The 20824-nt window shown below is 34.7% G+C and overlaps 2 protein-coding genes across 2 annotated transcripts; both read left to right on the top strand.

Annotated features, from left to right (window-relative positions):
• The first annotated feature begins 6 nt into the window (after positions 1-6).
• Positions 7-3158, top strand: LOC145642697 (uncharacterized). Its single transcript, XM_081693869.1, has 3 exons — positions 7-730; positions 1870-2566; positions 2680-3158. The coding sequence occupies exons 1-3, from the start codon at positions 14-16 to the stop codon at positions 3156-3158; spliced, it is 1893 nt and encodes a 630-aa protein (XP_081549995.1). The 5' UTR covers positions 7-13.
• Positions 3159-16572: 13414 nt separating this feature from the next.
• LOC145642695 (protein ACCELERATED CELL DEATH 6-like) lies at positions 16573-18275 on the top strand. The gene is made up of 2 exons (XM_081693868.1): positions 16573-17128; positions 18205-18275. Exons 1-2 carry the CDS (start codon positions 16573-16575, stop codon positions 18273-18275), a joined length of 627 nt encoding a protein of 208 aa, XP_081549994.1.
• Positions 18276-20824: the final 2549 nt, after the last annotated feature.

Here is a 20824-nt window from a genome sequence, read left to right as displayed (position 1 = left end):
CACCATTGAGCTAATGAACAAGCAACAAGCAAGCCTATGTTACCAAGGATCAAGGTTGGAAGAAGGTTCAATGTCCATAATACAACTTCTCTTACAAAAAAGTGAAGTTTCTGTTAATGAAAGGGATAAAGACGGTCTAACCCCCATACTCCGAGCAGCCCTTCAATCTCATTTTTGTGTAGTTAAAACTATACTCGATGAACATCCAGAGTGTTTGGAGATGTGTGATTTAGAGGGAAAGACCATTTTGCATCTCTTGAAGTTTCAAAGCTATGACGAGGCAAAGAAGTTTTTTCATGAGAATCCGCGAATTCTTAACTTGAAGGATCAACAAGATAATATGGGGAACACTCCAGCACATATTGCTGTAATGAACTGCATTGAAAGGATTTCGAAAGAGCAAGATGCTAGTGTTACAATGAAGTTTCAAAGCTGCGAGGAGGTAATGAAGTTTATGAAAACTTCGCATCAACTTAGCTTGAAAGATGGTGTTGATGACCAAGGCAATGAGGCAAAGGAAAATATGACATCACCCGCTGTTGTAATGAATTGCATGAAAAGCTCCAAAAATGAACAAAAGGTCAAGAGAGAGCATGACATTATTGGGGTAATAAGAGCTTTGTTGGAATCATCAACAAATTTCAGCCTTAAAAACAAGGAAGGTGTATCAGCTATTGCTCTGCTTCAACAAGTTAAACCGCGTTTCAAATGTACAAGCTTGCTACCTGAGGTAAGATCGATCTCTGATCTTAGCTAGTTTCATTTAATTGATTCATTTCAAGGTCTTCAAGCCCTTTAAGCTAGGTTATCCTTATTAAGTAAAATGAATTTTTCAATACAAGCGAAACAAGTATTGGTTGTATATTACTAGTCGAACAACATCATCTAGGAAAATCCTCTAAATAAATTTTTGCATGAGAAATTGGGGCATCCTCTAAATAAATTGTTGCATTGCTTTACACTAACATTAATCCTTGTAAAAATCTATCAAGAATAAAATATGAATTCTAAATTAGTGTTATAAGTTTCGTATACTGTAATAATATTCAAAACTAGTCAACCCCAATCCCAATTACTCCCATTACTCAACTAGATGTAAATATGATAAAGAGTATGATATTATTCTTTTGTGTACATACATTTAAAGTGATATTAGTCTTTTTTTTGGGTAGATGTATATGATTATAAGTATCATTGAAGGGAAGAATCTTAAAATGAGAATGATTTGAAGGTTGGATGTGGATCTGTTTGTATTAATATATGCATATTTTTTTAGTTCAAAATGCATATGCACAAAAGTGAATCACTCACATTCAATCGTGGCCATTGATTTAGTATGAATGGATAAATAGAATTCCTTCTCATTTTCACTATAGTCCATATGTTACTATTTAAGAGACAATAGCAAATTTCATGCATTTAGAGACATAAGTTTGACCCTTAATATCTTTAGAATAAAAAATTATAATATTGATATTATGAAAATATACATTGAGATCAATCCAACAATATAGTGTAAAATAACATTAAATTATTACATAACAATTAAAAAAATAAAAATTATGTCAAAACTAATATGTGAATAGTGTAAAGCTAAAGTATATTACTTTTTTTTTTTAAAAAAGAAGATATAAATATTAAAATTAAGTTCAAACGTTAATAAATGATAAATAGATTAATATTTATTTAGGAAAAATAAGTTTGATTAGGTAAGGTTTAACGTCTTAATTAAGTGTAGGAATTTAAATATAAACCTAATATTTAAGATTCGTCCATGATTGTTGTATATGTTAAGTTCAGTTAAGATTGGATAAATGAAATTCAGATAATAGAACACTTTAATTAAATGCATATTGTTTAATCTTGTAGCTTGATATGGAGATAGAAGGGTTGTTAGCAGAAAAGAACCACAAATGGATGGATGAGAAAATTTTAAGAGAAGATGTGGAAAATATGAAGAATGTGAATTGTTTGAGCCAAGAAATGGAAAATTGTATAAAGGATGGTATTTTGAGCATAACAGATCTCCTCTACAAATTAGTAAAAGCTTGTGAGATCAAACATAGTGATGACACTCAAACAATGAAGGTTGCATGTTGTTGCTCCAATCACAATCGTAGCGAAAATTTTGAGAGTTCAAAGACTACAAGCACATGTAGTTGCTACCAAAAAATTGAAGAACTCATGAAGGGTCTTTTCGAAAAGAACCCTTTGTACATATACCAAACAAACTCTCGAGGGGAAACTCCACTTCATGTAATGGTGCGCGTTCAAGAGCTTTTTTCAAGTGGTTCACTCTTAAACCAAATAAAGCAATTGCATGAAAATGGCAATGAGCTTGGGGTTTATTGTCCACCTTGGAGGGTAAAGAACTTGGAAGGAAATACACCGATTCATGAAGCACTTTTGCATTTTACTCCAAATAATGTGACTGTTATCAATTTCTTGATGGATTGTGAACCAAATGTGTTTCGAAGCCAAGACAACAAACAAGATCGCAATATCATTGGTATGTACTTGAACAATCAAAGTGAGACACCACTTCATGTTTTTTGTGGAAGCAAAGGTTAGTTTCAAGTCTCTTCATCATGTTTTAATTACTTATTACATTTTTTTGTATCAACTTTTTTAACGTACATGTTTAATAAGGCCGGTATATCTATCCTTTTCTTGAAATAGAAAAAATTGGTGATGATCATAAAAATATGATCAAGGAGATACTTGAAGCAAACAAATGGGCTGCCACATATCGCGATGCATATGGTTTAACCCCATTATTAAAAGCAGCCAAAAATGGACAGATTGAAGTAGTTAAGCAGATTTGGGAGACTTCTCCAGAATCAGCACACCTACGTGATTGTGGCGGTCGAACATTTTGGCATATGCTGGACATGGCAGACACAACTAAAGAACAAGAGGGAGAGCTAGTGAAAAAGGCACATCAAAAAGAATTTGTAGTGATAGTAAGATTATCAAGTGCAACAGATAATGTTGGGAAAACACCACTTGTTCAAGCTATCAATGACCACAATTACAACCTTGCACAAGTTCTTAGTAAAATTACAAAGAAAAGTGTGTTGATGTTTAAAGGTTTTGATGATGAGGAACTTAAGTTACAGCAAACTCGTCTCATAAAGATCTTTCAAGTGTTTGTGTAGCCTAGGTGAAATTGATCTTGGAGATGGAAGAAGTAACTAAAGCTGAGAAGACTTGAAGGAGTCCTTTATCAAGAAAGTTATTCAAAATAAAAGAAGAGTTCCCTAACAAGAACTGAGTTCCCTCACAGGAACGTTCCTTTACAGGAACTTGGAGATTGTTGGCTAAGGTCTTTGGAGGAACTTAGTAAACGTGAAGCCCAAGTAAACCTACCAGAACAAGAGTGCAGCGCATCAATGTTTTAGTTAAGATTTTATCTTCTAGATTCATTGTTAAATATGTTAAGTAGGATATGCATGAAATTTATTAGAAGCGTGACAATTAGCTTGGCAAATAAATTAAAATCGGAAAAGATAAAAGATAGAAATAGAAAAAGATTTTCTTTAAATATTTATCTTTTAAAATCAGTTTGTTAAAAAGATATTATGCTTTTTAACTCAATATTTCTATCTTATTTTCTGAAAAGATTTTCTTCAAAAGATTTATTTAAAAAACAGTGTTTTAAGATAAGTTAAGTTTTACTTATTTATCTTTATGAAAACCTACTTTCTATACAAGTAATACTTGTATAAATAGTAGAGAATAATAGGAGTTTAGGTTTTTGTGAGTTTTATGCGTGAAGAATTTACAGAGCTACAATCGTGTAAGTTTGCCAAGCTTTTCACATTGTCATATTAGTTTCGGGTTTCATGCATAGCTTGCCTATCATATACTAGGTGTTTGTATTTGTAATTGGTTTGGGTTATTTGGGTGAGTGAGTATTTTTATTATTGCATACAGTTAGAGAGCTTCTAGTGAGAAGGGGAAGATTTGTACTTTGGGAGTACGAGTGAGTTTGAGTGTGGGACTCAAACTGGGTAGAACAAGGTGTTGTTCTGTAGCAAGTTCATTCTGGAACTTGTGAGTAGAGACTTAATTATAATAGGTTGTAACTTGGTGTTTGCCCTATTATAGTGGAGATATTTGTGTTTGAAATCCCTAAGGTAGGGTCGAGGTTTTACTTCTAGTTGGGCACTAGAAGGTTTCCTCGTAAAATCCTGTGTGCTTTGCAAGTTCCTATTCTGTTATGTTTTATATTTGCAAAATTAGTAATTAGGAACTTAACTACAATTCACCCCCCTCTTGTAGTGTTCATCTCAATTAACAAAGTGTCAATGAACTGCTAGCTGAGCAGGCTGTTTCAATGCGATACACTCTCTTTATACTAAGTATTGCAAGTTATCTTCCTGCACAGGTACGTATAAATATATATCTATTCCATTATTTGTTGTTGCTTCATTTATATTTACTCATTTCAATGGAATTGCAATATAACTATAATATTATTCTATATACTACAGAGAATGATGTACAATATTACACATAAAAACATGAAATTTAAGTAAATTAAAAGGATCAAGCAAGTATAATAACAGGAAACGTACTAACATTAGCTATATGATATTGAAACTAACATATGATGATAGGATAGTTTTCAAATGGCCACAGTAAAATTGTGGTCATTGTATAAAATCACATATTTTTATTGGCTAATTATCACGTTGTTATCAGTTTCTCTTTAAGTTTCTTCATTGTTTACTCAATAATTTTTCCCCTTCACTTTTTTTTTCAATCTTTGTTCACCCATATCACTCTGTACTTAAGAAAAATGATGGAAAATAATTGGAAAAATCTGGTTTTTTAAAAGATTTGGCCGAGGTCTATTTGTCAAATTGTCGCTAGTCTAATTCAAAGGATTTAATAGTGGCCAATTGGTTTGGATCATTGAGATGCTTATTTCTTGCTCTGATCAATTTGAACCTGATTATGATTTATGATAGATTTAACTAATTGAATAGTATGATGTAGAATTTGGAGTATTTTCTTTTACGTATTTTTTATATAATTTAAATCTTCAAAAATAAAATAAAATAAAAAGTAAACCATATCAGCGATTCATGTTAGTCAATAAAAAATAAACGGTTGTGATTTAATTTATCACAATGAATTGTGGCCGCTGATATATAAAAATAACATTGATTATTTTGGTTTAATAGTTAGAGAAGGAACTCTGGAAGAAAATGAAGAATTTAGGCGTGAAGAGCATATTTGGAGTGCCAAAATCAGAAATAAGTGTTAGAATATAATGATAATTATATTCTGTTATATTGTACATATCTATACTTGCCATATATTTCTCTTGTGCATATTAATAGGTAGTAATCTGTAAATTAGCTCCCTAATCTAAGGCTTAATTGTAGGCCTAACTCTGACTTGTAATCGTGTATATATCCTGCCAATTTCTAATGAAAGGCAAGCATTCAAATTCCATTATCTTTCATGGTATCAGATACGGTTTCGACCTAGGCTTCACCTCCCTAACAACCGCCCTCCCTACCTTCTCTTCCGCTGCTCATCATGTCTTCCGACTCCTCAAAATTCCATCCCGCTCTCACCATCACCAATGTCAAATCTCTCATACCCGTGACTTTGGATGACCAAGGCATGTATCATTCTTGGGCTACCTTATTCAAGGTACTTGTTAGGGTCCATGATTTACATCACCATATAATTCCCCCAACGGAGGCAACGGAAGTTGCCGCTTATCAAGCCACCAAGACCGCCGACCCGGCTCTCTGGAAACGACTTGATGCTGCCGTTTTGAACTGGATTTATGGCAACATATCTCCTGATCTTCTCAATGCTATTCTTCTCAAAGACGATACCGCCGCAGGGGCATGGGCTCGTCTTGAATCGCTATTTCAAGATAATAAGGCTTCCCGTGCTACTCATCTTGAAGAAGAACTCGCCGATCTCGACTTTGAGAATTTTACATCGATTGATTCTTATTGCAATCATATTAAGTCTCTTGCTGATCGACTTGCTGACGTTGATGCCCCAATTTCGGACAGCCGACTAGTACTCAAACTCACCGCCGGCTTACCCGAGGCCTATGCCGGTACGGTGGACATTATTCACAACCAAGAACCGCTACCTTCGTTCGAAAGCTGCCGTTCCCGGCTTAAACTTGCTGAGCGGACCCTTAAGAACCGTTTAGCCAAGGAGGGCGGCAGCCGGAACCAAGCGGCTCTCGTGGCCAGCACTGGTGGAAGCAACAACCCGACCTCTTCTTCTTCAGCCCGTACTTCATCCTCTAGCTCTAAAGGGGGAAAACAGAAGAAAACTAATTCTTCTAAAAATTCTGGGAAGGGCCGAAATACCCAAAGTTCTCCTCTTGGGGCCCAACAGCAGCCACCACTTCATGGCCCACATGTGCCATATACTTGGCAGCACCAACCTTGGGCCTATGCTCCTTGGGTTCCTCCTTGTCCATATCCGGCTACATCATGGGCTCCAAGACCATCAGCGGCCCAATCTGCTGGGCCTCGTCCAGCTGGGCCTGGCATTTTGGGCTCTCGTCCTCAAGCTTACAGTGCAATTGCCCCTACTGCCAGCTACACTCCCACGGATATTGAGGCGGCAATGAATGCTCTTTCCTCGTCTTACACTCAACCCGATGGGAATTTTTACATGGACACCGGTGCAACTTCTCATATGACCTCGGATCAAGGTATTTTTAATTCTTATTTTAATTCGAGCAATAAAAATCATAACATTGTTGTTGGTAGTGGTCATTTAATTCCAATTATCGGTCACGGTAGTACTACTATACCATCACCCAACAAACCTTTTCATTTGACAAACATGTTACATGCTCCCAACTTAATTAAGAATTTAATATCCGTCCGAAAATTCACCACTGATAATTCGGTTTCCGTTGAATTTGACCCTTTTGGTTTTTCTGTTAATGATTTACAGACGGGAGTCAAACTAATGAGATGTGACAGTACCGGTGACCTCTATCCTATCCTCTCAAAAACTCAAGCCAATCCTCAAGTCAATAATTCAGCTTTTACTGCTCTCTCTTCCGACCTTTGGCATAATCGCTTAGGGCATCCCGGTGATGCAGTACTTAGGTCTCTTAGTAGTAACAAATTAATTGAATGTAATAAGGCTTGTAAAAGTTTTTGCTCTTCTTGTCCTCTCGGAAAACTTTCTAAGTTTCCTTTTCATGATTCTATGTCAAACACTGTTTCTCCTTTTGATATTATTCATAGTGATCTATGGACTTCGCCCATTGTGAGTTCTTCCGGCCATTGTTATTATGTGCTATTTCTTGATGATTATAGTAAATTTTTGTGGACTTTTCCTATTGCTAAGAAATCTCAAGTAAAGCATTTATTTAAATCCTTTCATAGCCTCATAGGTACACAATTTAACTGTAAAATTAAGACCTTTCAATGTGATAATGGCACAGAATATATCAATGGCACCCTTAAAGAGTTTTTTGATCACCATGGTATGCTATTCCGTCTCTCTTGTCCTCATACCTCACCTCAAAATGGAAAAGCAGAAAGACACATAAAATCAATAAACAATATTATACGGACCTTACTTGCTCATGCCTCATTACCCCTCTCCTTTTGGCATCATGCTCTAGAAATGGCCACATATCTTCTAAACATTCTTCCGACCAAAATTTTAGGATTTCAGTCACCAACTCAAATTCTATATCAATGTGATCCCATGTACTCGGAATTACGTATTTTTGGTTGCTTATGTTTTCCTTTATTCCCGTCCACTTCTATTCACAAATTGCAACAAAGGTCCGTTCCTTGTGTATATCTTGGTCCAGCTTCAAATCATAGAGGGTCAAAATGCTATGACATGTCTAATGGCAAAATCATCATATGTCGTCATGTGAAATTCGTTGAACATGAATTCCCCTTTTCAAAACTTCATACTCCACATTCTGATGATTATAATTTCCTAGATGAAAATTCTTTTGTCCATCACATGCATCAATCTAATGACCCACGTCCTACTTTGGAGCAGCCCAATACTCACGGCCCACCCCCTTCTCCCCCTGCTGGGCCGCCACCCACCTCTCCTTCATCTCCTCAATCCCCTTCACTTTCGGCTGGGCCTAACTCTAGCCCAACTTCCCCTTCACCTGGTACTGTCCATCTCCAACAAACCGACCAGCAGCCCACTCCCTCTCCCAACCAAACTGGGCCGGCCCAACAAACCACCACAGCTCAGCAAACCCCAACATTCCCTCTTCCTTCCCATCCCATGACCACTAGAGCTCAAAATGGCATCTACAAGCCCAACTCCAAATATTTTTCCAACCTTGCTGTCATGACTACCACTAACCTATCCCCCTTACCTAAAGACCCGGTTAGTGCTATTCGTGACCCTAATTGGAAAGCGGCAATGTTAGATGAATTTAATGCTCTAATTGAAAATAAAACATGGAAATTGGTCCCTCGGCCACCGGATGTGAATGTAATTAGATCTATGTGGATTTTTCGGCATAAAAAGAAATCTGATGGTTCTTTTGAGCGGTATAAGGCTCGTCTTGTAGGTGATGGTAAAACTCAACAGCCAGGTGTTGATTGTGATGAGACTTTTAGTCCGGTTGTCAAACCGGCTACTATTCGTACAGTACTTAGCATGGCTATATCTAAATCTTGGCCTGTTCATCAGTTAGATGTCAAGAATGCTTTCTTACATGGTTATCTGAATGAGACTGTCTACATGCATCAACCCATGGGGTTTCGTGATAAAACTCATCCTGATCATGTTTGTTTACTGGAGAAATCTCTATATGGTCTCAAACAGGCACCCAGAGCCTGGTATCAGCGATTTGCAGATTTTGTAGCCACTATTGGTTTTTCTCACAGTAAATCTGATAACTCTTTGTTCATTTACAGACAGGGCTCAGATATGGCATATATCTTACTGTATGTTGATGATATTATCCTTACAGCCTCTTCTGACAGGTTAAGAACGAAATTCATGACTCTTTTGAGTGGCGAGTTCGCTATGAAGGACTTAGGTCCTCTCAGCTTCTTCTTAGGGATAGCTGTGTCCCGCGATGCTAATGGTATGTTCTTGTCTCAGACACAGTATGCCAAAGAGATCATTGAAAGAGCCGGCATGGCTGATTGCAGCTCTTGTGCTACTCCGGTTGACACCAAACCAAAACTCAGTTCTTCTGCTGGCTCTCCATGTGAAGACCCATCCAAGTACCGTAGTTTGGCTGGTGCTCTACAGTATCTCACTTTTACCAGACCGGACATTTCCTATGCTGTGCAACAAATTTGTCTCCATATGCATGATCCCAGATCCGAGCATATGCTTGCTCTCAAGCGTATTCTACGCTATTTACAGGGTACTTTATCTTTTGGTCTTCACTTGTATAAATCCTCTCTGACTAAGCTTATTTCTTTCACTGATGCTGATTGGGGAGGATGCCCGGATACTAGACGTTCTACTTCCGGCTATTGTGTTTATCTTGGTGATAATTTGATTAGTTGGTCATCCAAAAGACAACCAACTTTATCAAAATCCAGTGCAGAGGCCGAGTACAGAGGAGTTGCCAATGTGGTTTCTGATTCATGTTGGATCCGAAACTTGTTACTTGAACTTCATTGTCCTATTCATAAGGCTACTCTAGTTTATTGTGACAATGTGAGTGCCATATATTTATCAGGAAATCCGGTACAACATCAACGTACCAAACATATTGAAATGGACATCCATTTTGTCAGAGAAAAAGTCGCTAAAGGCGAGGTACGAGTCCTACATATTCCCTCTCGATATCAGATTGCAGATATTTTTACAAAAGGGTTACCTCGTGTTTTATTTGAAGATTTTCGAGCCAGTCTCAGCGTTCGTGATTCTCCCGTTTCGACTGCGGGGGTGTGTTAGAATATAATGATAATTATATTCTGTTATATTGTACATATCTATACTTGCCATATATTTCTCTTGTGCATATTAATAGGTAGTAATCTGTAAATTAGCTCCCTAATCTAAGGCTTAATTGTAGGCCTAACTCTGACTTGTAATCGTGTATATATCCTGCCAATTTCTAATGAAAGGCAAGCATTCAAATTCCATTATCTTTCAATAAGCAATTACACCAATACAATTGGTGTGATAGCTGCTCTTCTTGCCACAATTGCATTCCAAGGAGCTTTCGCCGTGCCAGGAGGTTACCATTCAGATGATGGATATCCAGTGCTGTTTAAAAAGCATGATCACCTCAGCCAAAATGATGCTGCAATTGAATTCTACAGGGTAGCTGCATTCTGGGTGTTCATGGTGGCGGATATACTAACAATGTGTCTATCTATGATGGTTTTGTTTTGTCTCCAATGGATCCTCACCGGCGATGACAAGGAAAAGTTTGTGATAACGGACCTCTGCCTTTGTCTTCTTAATCTGGGTTTTATGACAACATTTGTAGCGTTTATGATGGGAGTGTTTGCCTCGAATTATCATATGGTGAGTACCTTGGCCATCTTCACTGTTGCTGTGTGCTCTACGATAATGTTGCTTTTCCAAAAATGTGTAGTTATGAGACCCCTTCAGTACGTTTTCCTCACTGTCTATTTGGCAATTACGGGTACTTTTCGATGGGTTGCTTCGAGCAAAGCAGTAAAAAATTCATACAACACATTAAAAGTCGGTTGCAATCGACTATGCTTTCGAGCAGCCAGAGAGGGCGGTTGTGTGTTTCGTACATAATTTGATATCAATATATAATAAGCTAAGGTAAGATCCTCTCTAGTGTGTTTGAATCGTGGTATGTTTTAGCCATTGTAACAAAAAATATTATGTACAATTTCTTCATTTTTTTTGGTTTTGTTGCTTTCTTGGAAAACCATGTTGTGTAATAATTATTTGTGATAAATAATAATGGCTTTGTAGGGAGCTAAGGGTTCCTTAGCTTGTCTATAAACTATATATAGGAGTATTATTCAAAGAAATTACCTCAATACCAAATTACATATATGATTAAAAGAGTTTGTACAAAGCAGATTAAAAGAGTTTGTACATATATGATTAAAAGAGTTTGTACAAAGCAGATTAAAAGAGTTTGTACATATATGATTAAAAGAGTTTGTACCTCAATACCAAATTACCTCAATACTAAATTACCTTTGGATGGGTTACTTCGAGCAAAGCAGTAAAGAGTTTGTACAACAGATTAATGCTATGTTTGGATAACAAATTAGAAGGGAAATGGAAGGGAGAGAAATAGGAGGAAGGGGAAGGAAGGGAAAGTGGAGGAAATGATGAGCTCCATTTTCCCTCCAAATCTCTCCAATTTTGAAGGGATGGTCTTTATAAAGGAGGAGGGAAAATGGATCCCTCCCACCCCCTCCTCTTCCCTCCACCAACATATTATCCAAACAAGGAAGTTTGTCTCCCTCCCCATCCCTTCCCTTCCTTTCCTTCCATTTTTTGTTATCCAAACATCAAAAAGACTTGCGTGGACCTGGTCCACAATAATATTATTGTGGACCCGAGGTCTATACACACGCAACTGACATTATATTGAACATAGTGACCATTATTTTTAACATAATAACCTTATTTTTAACCAAGTAACTTTTATTAAAACTACTACAACGTTTAATAATATTGTGAACTTGAAATATGACGCTATTACCCTAATTTTAACATAGTGACCTTTGTTATTCATATTAATCAGTATATAAAATATTTCATTACAAAAATAACCACTTAGGCATGTATATTACCAACATGATTTTTATTTCAATATAGTGACTTTTTTTTAATTATAGTGACTTTTTTTATTAATAAAACAACCATACTTTCTCTAATGTTAGTGGTCCACAATAAATTAGTGTGAACTAGGTCCATTTAAGAATTTATATCCAACCATAGCCTAACGCTTTGTTTGGATAGCAAAGAAGGAAGGAAAAGAAGGGGAGGGAAAATGAAGGAAGGGAAGGGAAAAGAAAGGGAGGGGGAGGTGAGCTCCATTTTCCCTCCAAATCTCTCTAATTTTGGAGAGATTATGGTTATTAAAGAGAGAGGGAAAATGGATCCCTCCCTCTCCTTCCCCTTCCTTCCCCCAATCTTTTACCCAAACAAGAGATTTTGTCCCCCTCCATTTCTCTTCTCTTCTTTTCCTTCCATTTCTTCCTATCCAAACAAAGTGTAAAAGACGGTTGCCATCGACTATGCTTTTGCCAAATCAGATTGTGCGATTGTATGCGCCATTGATATCAATGTATAATAAGATCCTCTCTAGTGCGTTGGTTTGAATCGTGGTGAGTCTCAGCATTGTAACTAATAGTATTATGTACAATTTCTTCATTTTTTTGGTTATGTTGCTTACTTTGAAAACCATGTTATGTAATAACTATTTGTGCTTATTTAAATAATAATGGCTTTGAAGGGCGCTAAGGGTTCATTCCTTAGCTTGTCTATAGACTATATTCTATATTATTCTAAGAAATTACCACAGTACCAAATTACATGATTCTCTGCGTAAATGTTAAGATTCTTAACTGTACCTATGTGTTTTCATTGGCTTGAATGTTAAATACGGTCATACTTAAATTATTTTTACAAAACTGAAAGTATTTTTATCGGTTAATTTTTTTTTTTTTTTTTACTAATTCTCTAGTATTATAAATATATTATAAATGGATCTTATTTCATGGAACCTTTTAAAACGAATTTTATGACGGAAATAGAACCGAATTATTAGATTTTTATTAAAAGTTATGATTAATTTTGTATATATGAAATATTATTAGTGTATCGATAATAAAACTCTATACAACATTTTTGTCTTCAAAAATCTATCCAAAATTCGATTATTTTGCATCGTATTTGTTGCTAACGTGGTACGATACTTGGCAAAAAACTTAAATGTCAAGTGTCGCTATTTCATGGCCTGGCTGTGTGACCGACTCTATAAATCAGTGATATTATTGATGATTATTGATTGATGATATATATATATATATATATATATATATATATATATATATATATATATATAACTAGGTTAAGTCCCGTGCCATGCACGGTAATAATTAAACTTTATAACAAAAATTATAAAGAATGATGTTAATTTAACAATAATTTACCAAAAAAAAATATTTGTAACAAAATAATAGTCTTTAATTAAGGATATTGATGGTTAAAGTTGTGTCTCGACAAATGTGCAAATTCAACTATAACATATAAAAAAAGGAAGAGTATTATATAATAAAATAATTTTGTTTGGTTGTTCTTATAAATGTTATGCATAATTTTTAAGATCTATACAAAGTATGCTACCAAAATATTTTTTTTCTATTTTTAATTAAAATAAATTTTAAGTTAGAGGAAAAAATTGATAATATTTTAATAAACTTGGATAATGATATACGAAGTATTTCAATGCCTTAATTTTAATCTATGCTACTATATTTGTAACTAAAAGATTCCAAGTATATAAAATATATGTTAAAAAATAATAATAAAAAAATTAGTTGAGTATGATTTGATTAAATGTGTTGGCAAAATGAAAATAAGTTATTGGAAGTCATTCAAATTTCGCAAAATAAAAATAAAGAAAGAAAAAAAAATAAATAAAGCGGGAAATTTTTTAATGACATCTTGACAAGTGTCACTTTAGGTTCGCTTTTAGTATAGGTTAATTGATGAGATGGACTTTAAAATGAGAAGGATGAGAAGCAATCTCAACCATCCAAATCATTAAATCCAACAGGCGAAATAACAAAATTAAAACAATGGGCAAAATTGCAACTCTGTAATTATCTCTCTTCCAAGGAAACAACTCCATGACTTTCCTCCAACAGAAGCAATTCAATAATCTTCATTATTATTCATGGATCATCAATTTTTTATGAAGCATGCCGCCATTCGCAACGCCGATGAATGTCGTTCCACAAATCATTTTAAGGCTTGTGACCCCTCATCGGTCAACGTTGCTATCACCCTTGATGTCGATTGCTGTTGTGTATTCCGTAATAGAAGATGAGGGAGACAGAGGAATAAGAAAGTAAACAATATGCAGCTTCCAAATGTCTGTAAACTCAACATATAAGTCAACATGCAGACTCATCTTAATGTAAATAAAGGATGACGGAGACAGAGAAGTAGGAAGAGTGAACAATATGCATATTTAGAAGTAAAATTATTCAAAAATTATGCACATCGAATTTGAGTCGAAAAATATTTGCACATTCACTTCGAAAAATATGCACATTAAGAACAAAATATATGTACATAAAATCCTTCTCATTTTAAGGAACTTCATTCTCTTTTTACCCTAAATCCATATATATACATAACAAACCTTATTTACAAAATATTTTAATAAACCCAACCCAATTGTCCAACAATCTAATTTAAAACTCTGTGTCGTAATGCCAGCTAAAGCGTTAAACTAATAAAACAGTGGAAGTATGTAACCTTCGATTTTGAGATTGGCTCTAACCAGTTCTGTTAAATATTGGGGAAAATAGTTCTCTCTATATTTCCATTTATAATAGTTGGTCACATTACAATATATATAGACAGTAGGAATACCTAACCCTAATATTCCTTATTATCTCAACTTCCTAAACTCTATCATAATATCTTACGTATATCTTTTCACAATAATACTTTATATGATATTATTCTCATAATATCATATCACAATATACATTCCTATCTCAATACCCTCCCTCAAGTCAATACCCTCCCTCAAGTCGGAGGTGTAGATCTCGAACGTTCGACATGGACAATAAAATAAAATGTGCATCATATCATCATCAAGCCGCAGTATGTAATCATCCGCCTCCTAATCCTTTTGAACTTCATCACGTTACGATATTCCTCGCCATTGAAATTATCAAATCTCTCAATAAAAAATATATTATTTGTGAACTCTCACGATAATTCTCACACAATCACAATATTATAAGTTAATTATGAAAATAACGTATAAAATAAAATAATTTTTTTTCACAATTTCACACAACCTCATATTATACGCAATATGAAATAACGTATAATTGAATCCCAAAAAAATAAAAATCAAAAATTTCCGTCACGAACTCTAATAGGAGTTTGTATTTGGTAACAAATTCTCTCTCACCTCACAAACTCTTGTGAGTTATAAATTTAAGGTTCACTACTTTCACACAATCACACCTCACGAAATCTCGTGGGTTTGTGTTTGGCACAAAGACTTGCGTGGACCCGGTCCACAATAATGTTATTGTGGATTCGATATTTATACACACGCAACTAACATTATATTGAACATAGTGACCCTTAGTCTTGACATAGTAACCTTAATTTTAACTTAGTAACCTTATTAAAATTAATATAACGTTTAATATTATTGTGAACTTAAAGCACAACGTTATGACCCTAATGTTAACATATTGACCTTTATTATTCATATTAACTAGTATATAAAATATTTCATTAAAAAATTAACCTCTTATAGTCTATATATTACCAAAATGACTTTTATTTCAACATAGAGACCTTTTTTCAACTAAAGTGAACTTTTTTTTAACTAATAAAACAAATATAGTTTCTCAAATATTAGTGGTCCACAATAACTTAGTGTGAACCAGGTCCATTTAAGAATTTGTATGTGTTTGGTATATCAAATATCAAATCACTCACCTCACAAACTCTTGTAGGTTTTGTGTTTGTTTAATCTCCTAGTCTCCTACCCTTTAGTCCTTTACGAGTATGATCTCACAAAAGCCCCTTAATTTAAATTTTTAAAATTGTTTCGTACCCTTCAATTCACACTTTTATATGCATTTGATGTACAATAATAATACTGTACATCGACAAAATTTTTTTTTAACTTAGGGTAAATTTTAGAATTTTTTGGCTAACTTTTATCAACAAATCATAAATAATTTTTATTTATGTCAGGATAACTAATATATACTGGGTAACTTTTGAACATTTTAAGATAACTTTATAGCGAATTGTCTTGTTTTTGTAAATGTTTGGCTTTGTAAAGATAGAGAAGTTTTTTGTCTATAATATTTCGTTGTACAAGGGCTAGTTATAAAGGTGGAAGTTAATGTATATAAATGAGGCAAACTAGGAGGGATTTTTATTAGAAATACAAGGGCACAATGCAATTGGATTAGTAAGACGCAAGTAGCAAATCATAATTACTCAATACCTTTATAGTAAGATCAGTAAACAATTAATAATCTAATGATGACCCAAACGTGTAAACGGAGGAATAAGAATAAAGTAATAAATTAAAGACAAAGCAAATTGAAAGTTAAGGCTGATCGATCATCAGCCTTAGTGAATTCTTAAATGGAGTGATAAGCAAAGAATAAATAATTCTTAAATGGAATGATAAGCAAAGAATAAATAATTTCTGAATTTTGTACACTTGAAAGCACTAGAAAAAGAATTTAATATGCATGCATTACATGCTTTACGCTATAGTATATATATGCATCACTACGTAGTAAAAACCTTTTATCACTAGAAAAATTCAAGGAAAAAAAAATGTGTGACAACCATCCAAAAATTTAGAAATAACAACCAAAACCAAAAATGGAGAAGACAATGTACCGAGCAGCCATGGAAGGAAACGTGGACTTCCTTCGGGTAGTCCGCGACCGAGAAATTGAAACTGGCTGCTGGAACAAACACTTTCTTGGTTCCCTAACATCCCAAAAAAACAACATAATACACATTGCATCCCTTTATGACCAATATGATTTCTTAAAGAAGGGTTTCAGTTTATTTAATTTCTCTCCTCTCATGATCGCTAGCACAAATACTAATGGTGATACACCTCTTCATGTGGCTTCTAGGAAGGGAAACAAAAAGATTGTGAGGCTACTAGTAGAAGCCTATGAGTTGGTGTTTGGAGAGGTAGAGATATTTAATGAGTTAGGGGGAGTGAGTAGCGAGGCGGCCGAAGGGGAGGAGAAAAGGCCATGGAGGGTTAAGAATATGGAGGGGAACACACCCCTTCATGAAGCACTCATCAATGGCAAGATTGAAGTTGCGACATACTTGGTAGAGGTTGATCCTCTACTTGCTAGCTTTGTGAACAACAATGGAGAAACTCCTCTCCATCTTGCCATCAAATACAATGTGGATGGTATTTTATTTTACTTTCTTAATTACTATGATATAATTCCTTTTTTTTTTTTTATTAGTCGACACCATTATATTATCACACTTGCTGCGCTAACACATGTTTTAACAATAATTAATATCTTTAGTACATGTTTTTAACAATTAATATCTTTAGTTATTAACATTGAAAAAAAGATATTAATATAATATATACTGAGACGATTTAAACAAAATCTCACATGTCAATATTTTATCATATCTATAAATCACATAAGCGAGTCAAAGTGTAGTGTATGAATAGTGTAAAGGTCAAACGGTGTCAACTAAATAAAGACGGAGTGGGAGATTTCATTTAAAGGAAAGATGTAATGTAAACAATATGTTGTGAGGATTTTTTAAAGGATTTTTTGTGAGAAACTACCTATTTAAAACGTCACAAAAATGACTCAAAGTGTAGTGTATAATAGTGTAAAGGTCAAACGGTGTCAACTAAATAAACACGGAGTGGGAGATTTCATGGAAAGGAAAGATGTAATGTAAACAATATCTTGTGAGGATTTTTTAAAGGATTTTTTGTGAGAAACTACCTATTAAAAATCACTTAGCTTTTTTTGTGAGAAACTATCTTTTACAAAATATGTTATAAGACACTACCTACAAAAAATGCAAAATGTTATAAGCGACTACCATAGGCCGGAATCTCGTCATTAACTTATATTTGCAGCGTTGACCATGTCACGTGACCTTTACTAACCCCCCTCCCCCTTGTCGCCCCATGTTCCCCATAAGCTTTTCCGGCCACTCCTTATCCCCACTTCCATTTCCGGCCACCTCTCCCTTGCTAACCTCCCTTCACCGCACCCCCTTCCTCATCCCTTCTCCGAACACCTCAAAACCCTTCCCCTATCCTCGCTTCTCGATTTACGACCACCCCATAATAACTTTTCCGGCTAAATGTGACACCCACCCACACAAATCCCCTGCCCTCGAAACCCCACGCACCCTCCCTCGACACGTACCCAAGAAACCTTGACCCCCCTCGAAAAAAAAACAAGAACCCCTTTTTAATTTCTGTATTTTGGGTTTTGGGTGTTTCAGAGGTTTTGAATTCTAGGTTTAGGGACATTGAGGTGGGTTTTGGGGGTGGTTGCGGGGAAGGAGGAGGGTAGGGATGGCTAGGGAAAAGGAGGGGGGATGGTCGGAAATTGGAAAAGGGGGGCGGAGGGGCAACATCAAGTGCATGCAATAGAGATGAGGGTGGTCAGAAACTAGACAATGTAAGGGAGGGAGTGGGGGTGGTCAAAAACCAAAAAAGGGAAAGGGGTGGCAGGGTGGTTAATATAGGGCACGTGACCCTCACGTGGTCTAGTCAATGTTGGAGAAAAAAGTTAATGATGAGATTCCGGTCTATGGTAGTCACTTACAACATTTTGCATTTAATAGGTAGTTTCTTACAACATATTTTATAATAGGTAGTTTCTCACAAAAAGAAGTTTTTAATAGGTAGTTTCTCACATAAAAAAAAAAAAAAAAAAAAAAAAAAAAAAAAAAAAAAAAAAACAAATCCTTTTTAAAATTACTGTCAATGTATAAAACATATCATACTTAGATCTAATTCGATTCTTCTAAACTAGTATTCTTGTAGTTTAATTGAAAGAACATTTAGAATTGGAGGGAATACTAAGCATTGGCGAGTATTATGTACCTCAATCCATTTATAGTAAATATTGAATCATCTGATATATTCAATATATAATACTACCTCTGTTAACGGTTATTTGCAACATATACTATAAATGGATGCTAATTATTATGTGCAACAAATGTTTTTTTTCCTTTTTAGGTAATCATTTCTCTCTATCTCTCTCCTCATCACATGCACCAAACTTTTTCTCTCTCCATTTTACTCTCACAAACAAATTTTACCTAGGATTCGCAAACACCCCCTTTGTTGCAAATAATAGTTAACGGAGGAAGTATTTCATATTGTAATTTTTATATGAAATACTATAGTCATGTGAGGCCTTGTTCGTCTCAACATCTATTTTATAATATTTAAATTTTTATAATTTGCTTATATGTAATCAAGAGTATTTGTATTTGAATGTATGCATAGAAAAACGTGCCTAATGAAATGTGACAACTAATATGAAACAAATAAAATATCATTTATGAGTATATCTAGACTTGGCAAATAGGTCATTCGGATTGGGTATGAGTCAATCAAGTCGGGTCAGCTAACATTCAGGTGGGGTTAATTCAATTTTTATTTGGGCATGTTTGGGGTCGAGTCTATTTTGGTTGGGGTCTATTTCGAATTGAGTATATTCAGGTTAGGTCAAAATTGGACCGGATTATGTTTGGGTCTAATTTTGTGTCAATAAGGGTTGTACACAGTTTGGTCTGGACCGTAACCAAACCAGACCAAACCGTATTTTAGCGGTTTGGTTTGGTTTACGGTTTATAAAATTACGGTTTGGTCTTGATTTTTTTTGTAAATATGGTTTATGGTTTGGTTTGGTTTTGCAAAAATTATAAACCAAACCAAACCGTAAACCAATAAACCATATTTTAATATTTATATAATTTTTCAATAATTTTTTTTTTATATTATATTAAAAAAATTAAAGAATAAATTAAAAAAACCATGAAAAATAGATAAAAACTATACCGTCAATACTCTGTAATTAATGACTATACTGTAGTACTCATATGAATATCTTTTATTGTTATGTATTATTTTTATTATGTGTTAGCACTTGATATTTTTATTGCAACTTTGTAGTACAATTTAATCCGTTAGGGCTACTTATTTAAACATTATTATAAATTAGTGAAGTATTATTTGACAATTTTTGGAAAAAAATATATCATCTCATCATAAACCGCAAACCAAACCGCACCAAACCGTATTATTACGGTTTGGTTTGGTTTGGTTTCAATACTAATATGGTTTGGTTTGGTTTGAAAATTTTACCAAACCGTATTTTGCGGTTTGGTTTGGTTTGGACTCAAACCGCACCAAACCAAACCATGTTCACCCCTAGTCAATATACACCAGTGGATCCAGCTCAAATCGAAAATTTTATTAGTTTTATTATACCAGTTACTTTGAGCCATTTTTGGCACCAGGTATTTTTAGTTTGGGTATAAGATAATTTTAGTTCAAGTCATTTTTAGTTTGGGTATAAGATAATTTTAGTTCAAGTCATCTCCGTATAGATTTTGTTCAGATCAAGCAATTCGGGTTAAAATCAGATCGAGCCAACTTCGGGTTAGGTAATTTTGGGTATTGAGTCAACTTCATATTTGGTACAATTGGGTCAGGTTATTTCGGGCATCGGGTCAACATCGGGTAATCTCCGATTTCGGGTCAGCATAGGTTGGGCCGAGTACGTAGTTTTCAAGTTTTAGGTTATTGTTTTTTAGTCAAGTTCGGATTACTGATCAGGTCATTCGGGTCAGGTTAAAATTAGCAGGTCTATATATTTTAATTTCATATCCTTTATCATGACCTACTTTGTATTACTCTACTCGTCCTTTTTTTAACTACAATATCAGATAGTATGTTTAACTAACTACCCTATCAATTTTAAGAATTAAAGACTAGCTCGATGGGCCTCGATCTTAGCTGATACATTATCAATAATGTATTCAATTATGATAAATTAATTCGAGAAACTTGTGCAGGGGATAAAAAGCTAGCAATAGACACCAT

Source organism: Chenopodium album, chromosome 8, assembly GCF_948465745.1.
Source record: "Chenopodium album chromosome 8, dcCheAlbu1.1, whole genome shotgun sequence".
NCBI classification, from domain to species: Eukaryota; Viridiplantae; Streptophyta; class Magnoliopsida; order Caryophyllales; family Amaranthaceae; genus Chenopodium; species Chenopodium album.
This window is presented reverse-complemented; position numbering and strand designations above follow the sequence as displayed.

Coding starts and splice junctions, on each gene's coding strand:
- LOC145642697 (XM_081693869.1), top strand. CDS start 14: ATGAACAAGCAACAAGCAAGCCTATGTTACCAAGGATCAAGGTTGGAA. Junction 731..1,869: donor GTACAAGCTTGCTACCTGAG/GTAAGATCGATC, acceptor TTAATCTTGTAG/CTTGATATGGAGATAGAAGG. Junction 2,567..2,679: donor TGTTTTTTGTGGAAGCAAAG/GTTAGTTTCAAG, acceptor TTCTTGAAATAG/AAAAAATTGGTGATGATCAT.
- LOC145642695 (XM_081693868.1), top strand. CDS start 16,573: ATGGAGAAGACAATGTACCGAGCAGCCATGGAAGGAAACGTGGACTTC. Junction 17,129..18,204: donor CATCAAATACAATGTGGATG/GTATTTTATTTT, acceptor TGGGTGTTTCAG/AGGTTTTGAATTCTAGGTTT.